The following is a 16,906-nucleotide window of genomic DNA, read 5'->3' as shown; positions in this document are numbered from 1 at the left end:
ACCCAGGCCCCCTGCATTGGGAATGTAGTCTTAGCTACTGGAAGTCCCCTGACTGAAACTGATGTTTGAAGATTACTAGAATATCTTTTCCAAAAAATTTTTCTAATGCAATTATCAAAAAATGTGAATCTCACTCATTTTACTCAAGACCTCACTGTCCTCCTCTGAGAGCAGAGTGGTTAGAAAGCTCTGGCGGTTAGAAAACGGTTCCTGCCTGCCCAACTGCAGTGGCGGTTTCTGACCACAAGAGGGCGCTCTGCAGGCAATGCTGCCTGCGGGAGGCAGGCCTCTGGGGCCTCGCCTTTCCTCCCTGCACTTTGCTTCCTATAAGGTGGGCAAAGGCTGGGTTTGTGCTGGTCATCTCCTTCCGTGTGACATTTCTGCCCCAAGCAGTGGTCTGTGCAGAGGCTGCTGTACTCCCTGAGGTGGCCGCCACAGCCCCACAGAAACTTCCCTCTTGTTTGGTGAATTGTTGGGGCTTCAAATATTTGAAAAGTTAAAGAGCCCCAGCAAAATTAGCCATCATCCTTAAAAACAGAAGTGAACCATCAGGTATCACTGATGAATTGGAATATACCTGTTTGTAGTCTTTGGAGTGAAGATGGGAAGAGTAGGGTGAGGGGTAGTATGATGGAAGCAGGTGCTTGACAGGAAACCCTCCCTCACCCCCATTATTGGGAAATTTATTCTCAGGATGTAAAACTCTTGATAATCAAAATGGATGTGAGCAGAGAAGTGCAGAGTCACCTTAAAGAGATAGCCGGGTTCTGGCCAGCAGGCCTTGCCTGAAACCCGTCTTGACACACACGGGAAGAGTGGCAGTCTGAAGGAGGGAAGCCAGGCTTCCAGGGAGGCCCGTCTGGTTTCTGGGGCCAGCTGGTAGGGAGGGTGAAGGTGAGCAGAACCCACTTTACCCCACAACCCACCAGGAGCCTGTGTCCCAGCTGGGTTCCTCTCGCTCGTCTCCACCTGACCCGGCTTCCTGCGTGGGTGCCCTCGGGAGAATCTGCTCATCAGAGCCCCACAGCCTTGGCGGTCCGGGTGGTCCCTGCCAGTGAGCCCGCCGGCGTTCTGGCTCCAGACAGCAGGGCAAATGCTAAATGAGTCAGCAGAACCACACAAAAGCAGGGGCTTCTGCTCAGGACAGCTACCCCCCTCCCAGGAACTTTGTACGGGTTGGGGACATGGTTCAGATTCAGAGACGAGGTCTGTGTCACCCATCCTCTGTGGCCCAGATTCTTGTTATTTAAACGGGGTGACGTGTATGAACTTGCTAAAGGAATTAAGCGAGTCGGCGGGAGAGCCTGGGTGCGGGAGATGCGAGCCCTAGAGATAGAGGTGCCAAGTCATTAGGACGACCTCTGCCAGGTGGGCTCCCTACCCCCATCTAAGCGACCCGCGGCTCCTCCCTCCACACTGTTCGGGCCCCTCCCTTGCATCTTCAGCCCCGGAAAGCCTCGAAAACTAGACTTCATTTCCTTCACCCCAGCCAAGTGCGAACGAACACTCGAGTCCCCGCCTCGCGCGCGACAGCCAAGAACCGCCAGGCAGGGACGCGAACGAGGGGAGCCGGCGTCCTTCTCAGCCCCGCCCCGCGGCGGGGGCTGGGGGAGCGACGTCACCGTGCTGCGGGCGCCCCCTCGCGGGAGCGCGGCCTGCATCCGCGCAGCCCTTCTTCGCATCTGGCCCCTGCCAATTGTGGGGGGAGGCGGGGGCGGCAGACTTTACTACCCCTTAAGTCCGGGTGACCTTGAGCCAAGCGCTTTCCATCTCACAGTCGCTCATCTGTAAAGCAGGGGTAATAATATTTGGCTAGTCTACCTCTCCCGGTTGTGAAACTCCACGGAGTTAATGAATAACGCTCATCTGCGGCTGCTTTTACATATATTGACTCCTAAGGAGGGCTGACGATGGCCAATGCCTGTTTTCGTCCATAAAACCGAGGCTGGAAAGGTTAACGGATGGGAAAACATTTTGTAAACTTCAAAGCACCAGGTAAGTTTAAGTCTCTGTTTCTCTATCTCTGTGTCTCTCAGCCCTCATCACACACACACACACACACACACACACACACACACACACACGGACACACACGTTTCTAGGTAGTAAGGGGCTTGGGAAAAGGTCCAGAGCCTCACGTGATAGGGTGGTACCATCACCTGCCTCCCTGCCTCCAGAACATTGCAGAGAGGCATCTTCTGACATCCCAGGGATTCTAAGCCTCCTAGGATCCCGAATTCCCATGGCATCCTTCCTGGGAGAAACCAGCAAGGTCCTTCCCGATGTGTTGCCTCAGCCCCTCCTGTTGGTGAGCTCCTCAGCCCGCTACCATGGCCCTACCCGTCTCTTACCTGGTGCAGGTGGACCAAGCAAGCCTTGAGTCCTGTGAATGACCCAGAAATCCAGGCAGTTGAGACCTGCGCATTGAGCGGTGACTTGTGCCTGGGGCAGGACAGGTGTCAGGCAGCGCGGTTAAGCAGGTCAGGGTTGTTTGTGATGTCACCTGCCCCCTGCACCTTTCCCTGACTATAACCTGCTCTGAGCTGAGCCGGTTTGGGGTTATGTTTTCCCTTCTTAGTCAGAGGGGACCCAGAACACTGAACAATGCCGAGGACAAAAAAGGCTGCCTGGTGGGTGTAATGGCAGGAGGAGGACAGACACGCTGGGGCCGGGCTGACCACAGCGGGTAGGCAGGACTCAGCCACACCCCCCAGGCCACATATAACTATGCCCTTCAAGACATTGATATTGAATATTAAAGAGAAAGTTACCAAAGATGTGCCCCATTTACAATTCCTGAATGGCTTAGACCACAGTTTCTGGCTTACGCACCCTACTCTCCTGAGATATTTCGTTCTTGCCCCTAACTTCAGCCATCAGCCTTTGCCTCCTGAACGTCTCTCTTTGATGCCCCACAACCCTGAAGTAGACTTCTAGACCCCTCAAACCCAGAGTGGTCCTCCTCCCCTCAGCCCCCATTTCTTTTTCTTTTTAAAATTTATTTCAATTGGAGGCTAATTACAACATTGTGGTGGTTTTTGCCGTACATTCACATGAATCAGCCATGGGTGTACATGTGTTCCCCATCCTGACGCTCCCTCCCATCTCCCTCCCCATCCCCATTTCTTTCTTTGACATTTTTTATTTTTATGCATTTACTCAGCTGCACCAGGTCTTCGTTGCAGCACGCGGGATTGTCTCGATGCAGCGAGCAGGATCTTTAGCTGCAGCGTGTAGGGTCTTTCTAGTTGTAGCATGCAGGATCTAGTTCCCCAACCAGGGATAGAACCCGGGCCCTGCACAATGTGCCTCAGCCCCCACTTCTCTTACCCTACCTCAGAAAAGGTGTGCACCCTGCCTCTGCCCACCCCTGTGTGAGCGCCCCACCTCAGCCTTTCCCTTCTCCAAGCTATGTCCCAAGGAGTCTCCAAGTGGGGGTTTTGTTTGGAACAACACAATTAGCTGGCTTGATTTAGTAGGTTTAACATATTTAGACTTACCCAACAGCTAGGTGATAGATACTTTTTCTCAAGCACACATGGAGGCTTTATTAATATTAACCACATCCTAGATTACAAAGGAAGTCTCAAATACAAAAGTTCAGCACTGTACACACCATTGTATATTGTCGACATAAATGAAAAGATAATATAAAACTGACCATTTTAAGCACTTTTAAGTGGATCAACAAAGGTACCATAAGGGTAATCAAAATCCTTTAAACTGAGTTAAAAATACTATATATTGAAATTTATGGGATATAGCTAAAATAGTACTTGAGAAGAAACTTATAGTCTTAAATCCTTATGTCTGAAAAGGGGAAAGGCTGAAACTTAATATGCTAAGTATTGAAGTTAAAAAAATAGAAATAGAACAACAGACTCGACCCTCTGAAAATAGAAGTCATGAGAAAAAGTTTAGCAGAAATTTTAAAAATAAAGGAATAAAGTAAAAAAATTTAAAGAATTAAGCAGAAAATTTATGTAAATAAAATAGATAAGTTCCTGGATGTAACAGTTGGACTGTGAAGAAAGCTGAGCGTGGAAGAATTGATGCTTTTGAACTGTGGTGTTGGAGAAGACTCTTGAGAGTCCCTTGGACTGCAAGGAGATCCAACCAGTCCATTCTGAAGGAGATCAGTCCTGGGATTTCTTTGGAAGGAATGATGCTAAAGCTGAAACTCCAGTACTTTGGCCATCTCATGCGAAGAGTTGACTCATTGGAAAAGACTCTGATGCTGGGAGGGATTGGGGGCAGGAGGAGAAGGGGACAGAGGATGAGATGGCTGGATGGCATCACTGACTCGATGGACGTGAGTCTGAGTGAACTCCAGGAGTTGGTGATGGACTGGGAGGCCTGGCATGCTGCGATTCATGGGGTCGCAAAGAGTTGGACACGACTGAGCGACTGAACTGAACTGAACTGGTGAAACTGATAATTATAAAAAAGGAAAAGACACAAAAAACAATTGTAGGTGTGAAAAGGAGACATACTTGAGACAGAACAGAGATTTAAAAGCTAGTCAAGGAAATAGAATGCCATAATCTTTAAAGCTTTAAAAAACATCCAGAAAAATTATTAAATAAAATTCACTCAAGGAGTAAATAGTAGAAAACTTGAATGCACTTATACCATGAAAAAAAAATGAGTTTCTAATTAAAATGTTTTCTTTAAAAAAATTTTAATCTTATTTATTATTTCTTTATTTGGCTGCACCAGGTCTTAGTTGCGGCACAGCGTGTGGGGATCTAGTTCCCTGACCAGTGATCGAACCCGGGGCCCCCTTCATTGGGAGCATAGAGTCTCAGCCACTGGACCTTCAGGGAAGCCCCTAAAATGTTTTCATATACAAAACAATAGAAACAGCAGGCAGTTTTATAGATGGGTTCTACAAAACTTAAAATAATCTCAGTGCAACATTAGTAAGTCTATTAATGAATTAAAAATATCAATAGATAAAGGAAATTTTAAAAACAATATTTTCAATAGATGGCAAAAAAATCTGATACTTATTCAGTTTAAGATGTATCGCAAATGGGGAGCAGAAACAGTAAATATGCTCAATGATGAAGAGTTCCTTTTCTGATCAGAAAGGAGACAGGGATGCCCAGGACCACTCTGTTCACACATCATTTTTCTGCAGGTCCTAGCTGGTACAGTGTAACAATAAATAAACACACAAGGGTTAGAAAGGCAAAAACCAAAATACCATTGTTTTCAGATGATAGCTAGGGTTGTACTAGAAAACAACAAAATATTGATGGACAAATTAAGAATTAGTAACATAGCTTACAGGAGAGGGCAATGGCAACCCACTCCAGTACTCTTGCCTGGCGAATCCCATGGATGGAGGAGCCTGGTAGGCTGCAGTCCATGGGGTCACTGGGAGTCGAACATGACTGAGCGACTTCACTTTGACTTTTCACTTTCATGCGTTGGAGAAGGAAATGGCAACCCACTCCAGTGTTCTTGACTGGAGAATCCCAGGGACAGGGGAGCCTGGTGGGCTGCTGTCTCTGGGGTTGCACAGAGTCGGACACGACTGAAGTGACTTAGCAGCAGCAACAGCAGCAACATAGCTTACCAAGTTGTGGGATCGATATACCACAATCAATTGCTTTTCAGACTCTCCAGGAAACAGAAAATGAACACAAATTTCCATTTGCCACTGCATCAAAAAATAACATAATAATCAAATGAGCAAATGCTGTGCAAGAAATGTCCCAGCAGAACATGGAAACTGAGGCAAAGAGATGGAACACTGGTTGGCCCTGCAGACCTGCTCCTCTGTCCCAACATTAATGTCAGATCCATTGGCCCAGGAGGATGTCAGTTCAGGAATTCAGGGATGTAAACTTCGTGAAACCAGGAAGACCAAAACTGATAGACCACGCCTGGCAGGCTCTGAACTTGGGGGGCTGCCTGTTCTGGGGGTTAAGGATCCAGAGCTGTGTGCCTGCCAAGTTGCTTCAGTCATGTCTGACTCTGTGTGACCCTATGGACTGCAGCCCGCCAGGCTCCTCCATCCACGGGATTCTCCAGGCAAGAATACTGGAGTGGGTTGTCTGTGTCCTCCTCCAGGGGATCTTCCCGACCCAGGGATCAAACTATTACGTATCCGTCCTTATACAGTCTCTGATGTCCTGATGCCCGAAGTTGTTTGATTCATCCATTGCCCTGTATCTAAACTCCCCTCAGTGGTCCCCTGACCCCCATGAACGACCATTTGCATTTCCTAACTAGAAGTCCCGGAATGAGCAGCAGCAGGGAGCCTCTATCCAGGCTGAATCTGTGTGCCCTGCAAGACCCTGCTTCGCTTTAGCTAGATAGGGGGTCTGCAGCACTTTTCTGCAAAAGGTGAGAGGGTAAATATTTAGACTTTGCAAGCTATATGGTCGCCATCTCAACTATCAGCTCCCTCATTGCAGTGTGAAACAAGCTAAAGCCAACATGTAAGCAGAGAAGAAAGCTGTGTTTCAGTAAAACTTTATGGACACAAATTCAAATTTCATCTACTTTAAAAAATATTTATTTTACTTGGCTGCACCAGGTCTTAGGTGCAGCATGTGGGATCTTTTAGCCGTGGCATGTGAGATCTAGCTCCCTGACCATCAGTGGAACCCAGGCCCCCTGCTTTGGGAGTGCAGAGTCTTAGCCACTGGACCACCAAGAAAGTCCACACATACTTTTCACATGCCAAAATACTATCTTTCTTTGATTTTTTTCAACCATTAAACAACATAAAAACCATTCTTATACACAGGCCATACAGAAGCAAGTGATAAGACCACTGGCTGAGGGCTGCAGTTTGTCGGTCCTTGCTTCATCTGGCGGCCCTCCAGGCAGCAGAAGGTGAGGCTGGGTCTCTGAGGCCTGGTTGGAAATAAAGGGTATCTTGGGAACATCAAGGATTGCAAAAGCTGCTAAGAATAGACTTCTGGGGATGGGGGTGGGGGGTGGTCAAGTCATCTTTAACAGCCTTCAGTGGCTTCCCTGACCCTAAGTTAAGGTCAGAACTACTTAGCATGGCATTGTGACCCTATGTGACCTGATTCCTGCCTGCCGGGCCACTTTCAGTGACCTCTGCCTCCCCGGGCTTCCCTGGTAGCCCTGGGCTCAGATGGTAGAGCGTCTGCCTGCAATGCGGGAGACCTGGGTTCGATCCCTGGGTTGGGAAGATCCCCTGGCGAAGGAAATGGCAACCCACTCCACTATTCTTGCCTGGAGAATCCCATGGACAGAGGAGCCTGGTGGGCTATGAGGTAGCAAAGAGTGGGACACAACTGAGCAACTTCACTTTCTTTCACTTTTACTTTGCCTCCCTTGAGGGTTCCTGGTCCTTCTGTCAGGGCTGTGCCTTCCCCATGCTTTCCCTTTACTAGGGGTAGACCTGTGCCAGCCACCTTCCCCAGGCTGAGCTGGGAACTCCGAGGTTTCTCCCCTGCTTCTAGCTGCTCTGATTCACAACTGGTCTGCTGCAGCTCCCCCCAGTGGGCTGACGGCTTCTTGTCTTGTTTCCACATCTCCATGTGGTAAGGCAAGGCTTACAAGTGGGGCTTAGTGAGTGTCGGTGAGCTGGAAAGGTCATCCTGGGAGGCTTCCAAAAGAGAAATTAGAATTTCTGTGCTGGTGTTGAGACTTGAGATTTTCCCATTAGGAACCCCCTGAGGAATTTTTGCTCCCCACACTGGCCCACAGGAGTGATATTTGTTCTGCTTCCGGCTTAAGTTTGAGAAACAGCATCCGCACTACTGGACTTCTGCAGCAGGGGGTACAGGAGTTAGTGGAGCAAAGGCTCTGAGCTGACCCACCCAGGGGTACTCACTAAAGCCTTCCTCTCCCACTTTCTAGGTGTGCAGACTCACTCCCACCTCTAAACAGGACTGTGAAATACTGTGAATGCTGTTGTGAACCAGGGAGCAGGTGCTTAATTAACTAACCCCTTATGTGCATAGGAAGGGCAGGTGCACTGGTGGGGGTGATGCTCCTGGTTTGAGGTTTCCATCAGGAACAGAGCAGCCAGGGCCCCCTCCTAGCAGCAGCGCCCACGCCCCTTCCCACACTCACTGACTTCTCCCAGCCACAGGCTTATCCCAGACCATAATGAAGAGAAGTAGAAGTCTATGGAGAGATGAAATTGAGGTAATGGGGGCAGAGCTGTTGAGGTCTGGAGTGTGGGCCAAGGAGAAGGGAAGGAAGGGTCCTTTGTTCCCTGGAACTCAACGTATGAACAAAGAAAATGTGAAAGAATGAGACTGGGCACCAGGGCTGCTGAGGGAGGTCCGCGGGTGGGTGGTGGGGGAACTTCTCCCCAGCATGCCAGGGACCGACAAAGCAGGCCACGAAGGGAGTTGCTGGACATCCACAAAGTCACAGCGTAGGGAGGGGCCATTCTCTTCTGGAGGGGATCTGCGTAAAGGAGGCTTCAGAAATAAGGCCTTGGAAAAGTAAGGCCAGCTCACCAGCTGGAGGGCACGCAAACGGGGCAGAGACATCAGAGGAGGGCGTCCCTGGCCCTCTGGCACTCCCTGGGCAGGCCCATGGCCTTGAGGCTCCTGGGAGACCCGACTTCCCAGATCTAGGCAGCTGCAGGAGGAGGGAAAAGGGTGGGAAAAAAAGAACAAGGAAGCCAGACTGAGAAACAACTCGATATGCAAGTCTCTGCGCTCCCTCACCTGTGGGCGGCTGCAGAAACTGGGGGTGGAGGGTGGGAGCGGTCCGTCGGGTAAGCGACCCCATCCCCAGAGTCTGCTCTCTGAAGGCGGTACCCTCAGAGCCGCCCCACCGGCCGGTGTGCTGTGTGATCGAAAGGGGGAGAAGTGGGGTCATCCCCGCTCCACCCCACCCCGGACGCAGTGCCAGGCTAGCTGGGCCTGGCGGGTAGGGTAATGCGCCCCCTCTGCAGTTTCCTGGAGGAAATGAGGGTATAGCCCACTTGGTCCCCAGGATCCCAGCAGTGCGGTTGCGGGGCGAAGCCGCCGCAGAGGCACAGCCCAGGCCGCAGAGGGAGGGGCGGGGCCTCGAGGGAAGGGGCGGGGCAGGGCCGCCCTGGCCGGTCTGGAAGCTGCTGGAAGTGTCGCAGCACCGCCGCCCTGGCTCCTTCCGCCGCGTGTGCAGGCAAAGAGTCCCCTCGCCGGCTGGAGCCAGCGCCCGACCCGCAGCCGGAGCCACGCCTTGCGGCGAAACGCTGGCCCGCCCCCGGGAGGGCCTGTATTCCGGGTATGCCCACGAAGTGGGACCTCTTTAATTCCGCAACGCTCGCGGAAAAGACCCCTTTCCCGTATCAGGCAATTGGAGTATCTGTAGGGCAGCTTCTAATGAGGAGGTCAAGCCGCGGAGCGTAGAGGGGAGTGGGTGACCCCTGTTTAGGCTTGGACCTTAGTCCCGAGGCTGGGACTCTCGGGAGTGGAGACGCCTGCCCTGCAGGTTTTTACAGAGATCAGTGGGGAATCCTCGCCTCTAGTTCCACCGTTTATGTTACATGAGGACTCCCAACATGTGTTTCTGATGGTGTCCTGTTTTAGGAGCGCGGAGACGGGGCTGTGAACATGAGTAAATACGTGTACTCTCAGGGCCGGCGGCTCCCGCCTTTCACGGTCCCCTCCCCTATTTTGGACCGTGACGTTAAGGTGGGCGGGCGGGCGGCGGCAGGTGCGCGGCCGACAGGCATCCTCCTTTAAGGCGGAGGGATCCGGGGGCGGGCAGCTGGGTGGTGCTTCGCCTTATATAAGCCGATTGGGGGCACACAGCCGTTCTCTTGAGTCACCCCCGCGCAGCTTTCTTGCGGCGCGTGAGCCCGAGGCAGCCATTGCCCGCTTGGTGTTCTCTAGTACCTGTGATTCTTATCCTTAAAGGTAAGGCTTCGATCTCATGTGGGCTTTTCAGGTTATCTTGTTCTTTCGCGTTGCTTTCGGTATACGCGTCCTTTCCGAGACCTACATCTCGTATTGGGGCGGATTCTGGCGTAGCGCTCCCATTTCTTCTCTTGGGGGAGGCCTGGGAGCGAGCTCTTGAGTTTAGACTCTTTTCTATGGTTGGCGGCGGGGCTGCTTTTCCGCAGATATTAAGCGTTGTTTTGTGGGGCCGCAGAATGGGGCGCGGGGTAGGCACTGCACGTGGTGGCCGCGCCGGCCCGGGACGCTGCCATGCTTGCCTCTCCACTTCCGGACGCGGCTACGGGGCGCCGGAGGGTCCCCGAGCGGGTTGGGTGGGCGCGCCCGCTGTGACTCAGCAGGGCTGGTCATGACCAGGTTTTGCCACTTGTTCTATCGGACGCAATTTTTTTAAAGTCCTTTTGTTCGGGGCTTTTCCGTGAGGGTCTGCGAAGAGCTCCGTTTTCGGTCGCCGGCGGCGTATATCTTGCTTCCTCCATCCTTCTAGATCTTTCCTTCGTCTCGGTGGAGGAGGGGCTGGCGAGCGGAGGGGGCAGGCTCTGGTATTCGTGGGCACGTCCTTTCCCCCGCCCCTCTCCGAGAGCTGAGATTGTTCTGGAAGCTTCTGGAGCCCGGCGCCCCGCCCTGGTGCCCGGATGTTGGGGCCAAGGGAGGCTGCGCGGTGGCGCCCCCTCCTCGCATGGTCGACGCATGTCCAGCCGTGACGAGAGTCGTCCCGGCAGACTAAGGGCACTATCTTAGTGTTTGGTTTGGTCTTGAGCGTCAGTCACGTGTGCAGAGGGGTCACGATGGAGCCCTTTCTTTATCTGTTCTTTGTCTTTATAGCCCACCTGGATAGGCATCCCGCCAATCTCGAGTTAGCTGTCCCTACTACGGGAGGCAGCAGTACCATATTATCTCCTTTGAGTTACCTAATGGGAGGACAGTTTTAAATCATTGCCCTTTAATGTGAAACCTGTTAACCTTGAAGGTGGAACTATAGTCAGTAATCTGCGTATTTAAATATGTGTGAATTTACCTCGTTTTCGAGATACCTGGATTGGAATGCCTAACAAACTAGATTGTGCTGATCTATGATTCACTTAACAGGAGTTTGGCTTCAAAATACCTTATAAGAAACATTAATGCAATTTGTTCAATGTGTCAGCGCGTCCCTCGCCCCATTGTTTCTAAGGGTGCTGCCTGAAATTGATAGAGGGGAGGATTTTCCAGTCTTAGTACCCAGCTCAAAACAGTATGAATAGAGTCTCTTCATGTGTATTGTGGCTGAGGGTGAACTTGAGGAGTCTTAAATTCTTGCCTTTTTATTTTAGATGCCTGAGGAAGTGCACCATGGAGAGGAGGAGGTGGAGACATTTGCCTTCCAGGCAGAAATTGCCCAACTCATGTCTCTTATTATCAACACCTTCTATTCCAACAAGGAAATTTTTCTTCGGGAGTTGATCAGTAATGCTTCTGATGTGAGTGCCCTGAATGTCTTCATTGACGTTGGTTTTTTGTTTCTCAAGTATTCTAAGAGACGGAAAGTGGGGTGGTTTGGCTGATAAAGGTGATATAAATTTAACTGCCATTCCAAAAAGTATTGTCTTGCTCTCTGTGGATAGATAGGATACTGTAACCCACTGGATGTCATCCTCAACCTACAAGCTAAAGGAGTAATCAGAATTAGGGTATTTGGGGAGTTTAAAAAACTTTCTTTTGGGTGAGATGGGTTTTGAAGAAGCAGAATTGTAAAACTGCAATTTTGTACTTTTCAGGCCTTAGACAAGATTCGCTATGAGAGCCTGACAGACCCTTCCAAATTGGACAGTGGTAAAGAGCTGAAAATTGACATCATCCCAAACCCCCAGGAGCGTACTCTGACTCTGGTAGACACAGGCATTGGCATGACCAAAGCTGATCTTGTAAATAATTTGGGAACCATTGCCAAGTCTGGCACTAAAGCGTTTATGGAGGCTCTTCAGGTACGTGGTTGGTTAGGCACAGCCCATTTATATTATTGGTGTTTGCTTTGCCATTTCTTTGAAACTTGAGTTTGACTATTTTAAACTTTTTGGCAGGCTGGTGCAGACATCTCCATGATTGGGCAATTTGGTGTGGGCTTCTACTCTGCTTATCTAGTGGCAGAGAAAGTGGTTGTGATCACAAAGCATAACGATGATGAACAGTATGCTTGGGAGTCTTCTGCTGGAGGTTCCTTCACTGTCCGTGCTGACCATGGTAAGCTGGCTTTCCTGTTAAGGTGTCTGGATTAGAATTCTGGGGAAACAGTAATGAAGATCTTGAGTATTGTATGTGTAAAGCAGTTATAGTTCTGCGTTTATTTAGTTTTTTATATTGTTCTGATTAATTTTTTCTAGGTGAGCCTATTGGCCGTGGTACCAAAGTGATTCTCCACCTGAAGGAAGACCAGACAGAGTACTTGGAAGAGAGGCGGGTCAAAGAAGTGGTGAAGAAGCACTCTCAGTTCATAGGCTATCCCATCACACTTTATGTGAGTATGGACTGGTAACTCAAGTGCAGGTAACTGCTGCTTTAGAGAATTGCATGGACTTTGGGTTTTTTTTGTTGTTTTTTTTTTTTTGCACTCTGAAACTGTCATCTTTGATCCTTCTAGCTGGAGAAAGAACGTGAGAAGGAAATCAGTGATGATGAGGCTGAAGAAGAGAAAGGTGAGAAAGAAGAGGAAGATAAAGATGATGAAGAGAAGCCTAAGATTGAAGATGTGGGCTCAGACGAGGAGGATGATAGTGGCAAAGATAAGAAAAAGAAGACAAAGAAGATAAAGGAGAAGTACATTGATCAGGAAGAACTGAACAAGACCAAGCCCATTTGGACCAGGAACCCTGATGACATCACCCAGGAGGAATATGGAGAGTTCTACAAGAGTCTTACCAATGACTGGGAAGATCACTTGGCAGTGAAGGTAAGAAGTCTTGCTTGTTGGCTCAATAGGAAGCGCTGATACGGACAAATGGAACTTACCCAACTGGTTGGTAGCTGGGAACTGTGAATGCTGAGTTTATTTGCAAATGGACCCTTCCAGGGCGGAGAAATGACATCTTCCCCTGTGACCTGTCTCTGGAGGCTTTACCCACCTGGAGTCTTTGACCCAAAGGTTATACAGTGCTTGTAGTTAGATTCACTTAGGGCATTAGGGCTTAAATTTTCTCTACAGGGATAAGAAGGTTTTTGTTTCAAATAACTGGACATTTTGGTATTGGGACCAGAAGCCACTCTTAAGTACATAGTTGGCTTATCTTGGATTTCTTTCAGCACTTCTCTGTAGAAGGTCAACTGGAATTCAGAGCACTGCTGTTCATCCCCCGTCGGGCTCCTTTTGACCTCTTCGAGAACAAAAAGAAAAAGAACAACATCAAACTGTATGTCCGCCGTGTGTTCATCATGGACAGCTGTGATGAGTTGATTCCGGAATATCTCAGTGAGTATCTTTTTGCCCTAATGTAGTTCGTTTCAGCGTTCTCAGGGGGACTGGAGTCTTTATCTTAGATTAAGGATCCTCTGCAGCACAACAAGTGAAAGTTTGGTGAGAAAATCGGTCCTTCTGTTGAATCCAGATGACCTTATATATCTTTTATCTTTATCCTGGCGACTCCTGTATCTTTAAAACCCAGCTTCCATATTTTGATTTCAGACTTCATCCGTGGGGTGGTTGACTCTGAAGACCTCCCCCTGAACATCTCCCGAGAAATGCTCCAGCAGAGCAAAATTTTGAAGGTTATTCGTAAGAACATTGTTAAGAAGTGCCTTGAGCTCTTCTCTGAGCTAGCAGAAGACAAGGAGAACTATAAGAAATTCTATGAGGCGTTCTCTAAAAACCTGAAGGTAAGCAGCAAGTACTTGCTTAATAATGGGTTTTTTTCATTCGGTTAGAGGAGAAGAAGTTATTTCCTAACAAAATGATTTTTTTCCGCTACCCATAAAGCTTGGAATCCATGAGGACTCCACTAACCGGCGACGCCTTTCTGAGCTGCTGCGCTATCACACGTCCCAGTCTGGAGACGAGATGACTTCTCTCTCAGAATATGTGTCTCGCATGAAGGAGACGCAGAAGTCCATCTATTACATCACTGGTGCGTTGGAACCTGGGTCTGATCAAAGCCTTTTTTTAGAGGTGTGGGGAGAACACTCAAGGGTCCTGGGGAACTGGCAGGATGAGGCATTTTGGCCCTGGAGTCACACTGAGTAATCCTACAGGTGAGAGCAAAGAGCAGGTTGCCAACTCTGCATTTGTGGAGCGCGTGCGGAAGCGGGGCTTTGAGGTGGTGTACATGACAGAGCCCATCGATGAGTACTGTGTACAGCAGCTCAAGGAGTTTGATGGGAAGAGTCTAGTCTCTGTGACCAAGGAGGGCCTGGAGCTGCCCGAGGATGAGGAGGAGAAGAAGAAGATGGAGGAGAGCAAGGCAAAGTTTGAGAACCTCTGCAAACTCATGAAGGAGATCCTGGATAAGAAGGTGGAGAAGGTAAGCCATTATGAAACTAAGTTACCTTGTTAGAGATGCCTTCAGAGTGGTTTCCTTCCATCTTTGGCTGCTACAGTTAGTGGTTTAGGCAGCCTAATTTGTTTAGTGCCCTCCTATTTTTTATTCCAAGATTGGTATTTCTATAGAGCTTAGCAAAGATGAGGCATCTTTTCTCCAAAAAGTGGACAGAAGCATCTTTGCCTTGAGGTGGTAATTGGAAATATAATGAGTTTTTCTGACTGCCCTCAGGTGACGATCTCCAACAGGCTTGTGTCGTCACCCTGCTGCATCGTGACCAGCACCTACGGCTGGACCGCCAACATGGAGCGCATCATGAAAGCCCAGGCGCTTCGGGACAACTCGACCATGGGCTACATGATGGCCAAAAAGCACCTGGAGATCAACCCTGACCACCCCATCGTGGAGACCCTGCGGCAGAAGGCAGAGGCGGACAAAAACGACAAGGCCGTCAAGGACCTGGTGGTGCTGCTGTTCGAAACTGCACTGCTCTCCTCTGGCTTCTCGCTTGAGGATCCCCAGACCCACTCCAACCGCATCTACCGCATGATAAAGCTCGGCCTGGGTGAGTGCCCTTGTGCTCTCAAGCAGCAAGGTGTGTCGGGCGCGTTTGAAGGCTTTTGGGGCATATCTCAAGTGGTTTCTTTCCTGCTCTTAGGCATTGATGAAGATGAGGTGACGGCAGAGGAGCCCAGTGCTGCTGTTCCTGATGAGATTCCCCCCCTTGAGGGTGACGAGGACGCCTCTCGCATGGAAGAAGTAGATTAGGAGTTTCTACCTGCAGACTGCTCCCTCTGTATAGCGTCCCCATGGCTCCTGCAGCAGCAGCCCCAGTGGCCCTGGCCCACATGGTTTCCTCTGCTGATGTCTAGTGGTTTTATTTCTGTCCTTCTAAGGCAGGATACATGGACCTCAAGCCCTCTCTCTCTCCACGTTTGACATGGGGTTTGAATGTTGTGTGTTGTGTTTTTTTTGTTTATTTTGTTCTGAAATTAAAGTATTAAAAATAAAGAAGATGCAGGTTTTTTACACAGTTCTGCTCTCGTAGATTTAAGTATATACAGTGCTGCCTTCGGAGTCATCCTATATGTATCCCTTTACAAATCTTAACCTGCCATTATTCTGAGTAGATAACATGGTACATAAAGTGAAAGTCAAAGTTGTTCAGCCATGTCCACTCAGTTTTGTCTGACTCCTGAGACCCCATTGGAGTGGGTAGCCGTCCCCGTCTCCAGGGGATCTTCCCAACCCAGGTCTCCTGCATTATGTGCAGATTCTTTTTATCAGCTGAGCCACCAGGGAAGCCCAGTTACGGTACATAGGAAGATATTAAAACCATCACCAGTAAATTTAGAAGTCATAAAATGAGACATAAAGTGGGAGAAAATAATTGCAAATGATGCAACAGACATAAGCTAAATTTCCAAAATAGCTCATTCAACTCCAGTCAAAAAACGGGCAAAGAACTAAATAGACATTTCTCTTAAGACATAGGTGGCCAGTAGATGCATGAAAAGATGTTCAAGATGCTAATTTGAGAAATGTAAAACAAAATGATGTACTACCACACATGGGTCCGAATGGCCATCATTTAAAAGCTGCAGTAACATGCTGGAGAGGGTGTGGAGAAAAGGGGCCGTTCCTACGCTACAGGTGGGACTGGGTTGTCTTGGTCCAAAGCTGGTGCAGCCACAGTGGAAGACATTCCTCAGAAAACTAAAACAGGCAATCCCACTCCTGGACGTAACATCCAGAGAAAACATCAAATAAAAACCTACACCTCTGCGTTCACCGCAGCGCTATGGACAGTAGTCAAGAATGGACACACGGTCACTGGTAAGGAAGGTGTACACATACAGTGAAATGCTACTCGGCCCCTGGCAATGAAGTGATGCCATCTGCAGCAACATGGATGCCACTGGAGGTTATACTAATAGGGAGGACATACCACTTGATAACCACCTATGTGGGATATGTGTGGAAAATACAACATCAATCTCTGAATCAAGTCATGAACAACAGACTGGTGGTTGAGTGGGGCATTATGGTCAGCTGGCCTAAGTGTTCCTATGTAGAAAGCAGTCCTACAGAGAACTACATTCAGTATCTTATAAACCATAATGGGGAAAAATACTGTAAAACAATCACTGCTGTGCAGCAGAAATTAACATTGTGAATTAGCTACAATTTTTTCAAAATAATGATAAACACTGAAGGTAAGTGGTGTAGTGGTAAAGAACCCACCTGCCAATGCAGGAGACGGTAAGAAACGTGAATCCAATCCCGGGTCGGGAAGATGCCCTGGAGGAGGGAATGGCCACCCACTCCAGTATTGCTGCTTGGAGAATCACATGGACAGAGGAACCTGGCGGGCTATGGTCCATAGGGTCACAAAGAATTGAACACAACTGAAGCAACTTTGCACAGACTTTCAAAAGTCCCTTTCCTAAGCTTAGCACATACAGACGATTTTCCACTCAAAATTTGAGTTTACTATGGTAGTACAAA

At 49.1% G+C, this 16,906-nt stretch overlaps 1 protein-coding gene across 1 annotated transcript; it reads left to right on the top strand.

Moving 5' to 3' along the window:
* Positions 1-9,697: 9,697 nt before the first annotated feature.
* HSP90AB1 (heat shock protein 90 alpha family class B member 1) lies at positions 9,698-15,431 on the top strand. The gene is made up of 12 exons (XM_070361308.1): positions 9,698-9,854; positions 11,207-11,353; positions 11,651-11,857; positions 11,954-12,113; positions 12,254-12,387; positions 12,511-12,819; positions 13,170-13,335; positions 13,549-13,739; positions 13,840-13,987; positions 14,112-14,380; positions 14,630-14,963; positions 15,057-15,431. Exons 2-12 carry the CDS (start codon positions 11,207-11,209, stop codon positions 15,164-15,166), a joined length of 2,175 nt encoding a protein of 724 aa, XP_070217409.1. The 5' UTR covers positions 9,698-9,854; the 3' UTR covers positions 15,167-15,431.
* Positions 15,432-16,906: the final 1,475 nt, after the last annotated feature.

Source organism: Bos mutus, chromosome 23 (genome assembly GCF_027580195.1).
Source record: "Bos mutus isolate GX-2022 chromosome 23, NWIPB_WYAK_1.1, whole genome shotgun sequence".
Taxonomy (NCBI): domain Eukaryota; kingdom Metazoa; phylum Chordata; class Mammalia; order Artiodactyla; family Bovidae; genus Bos; species Bos mutus.
The sequence above is the reverse complement of the archived record's forward strand: the minus strand, read 5'-3'. Positions and strand labels throughout refer to the sequence as shown.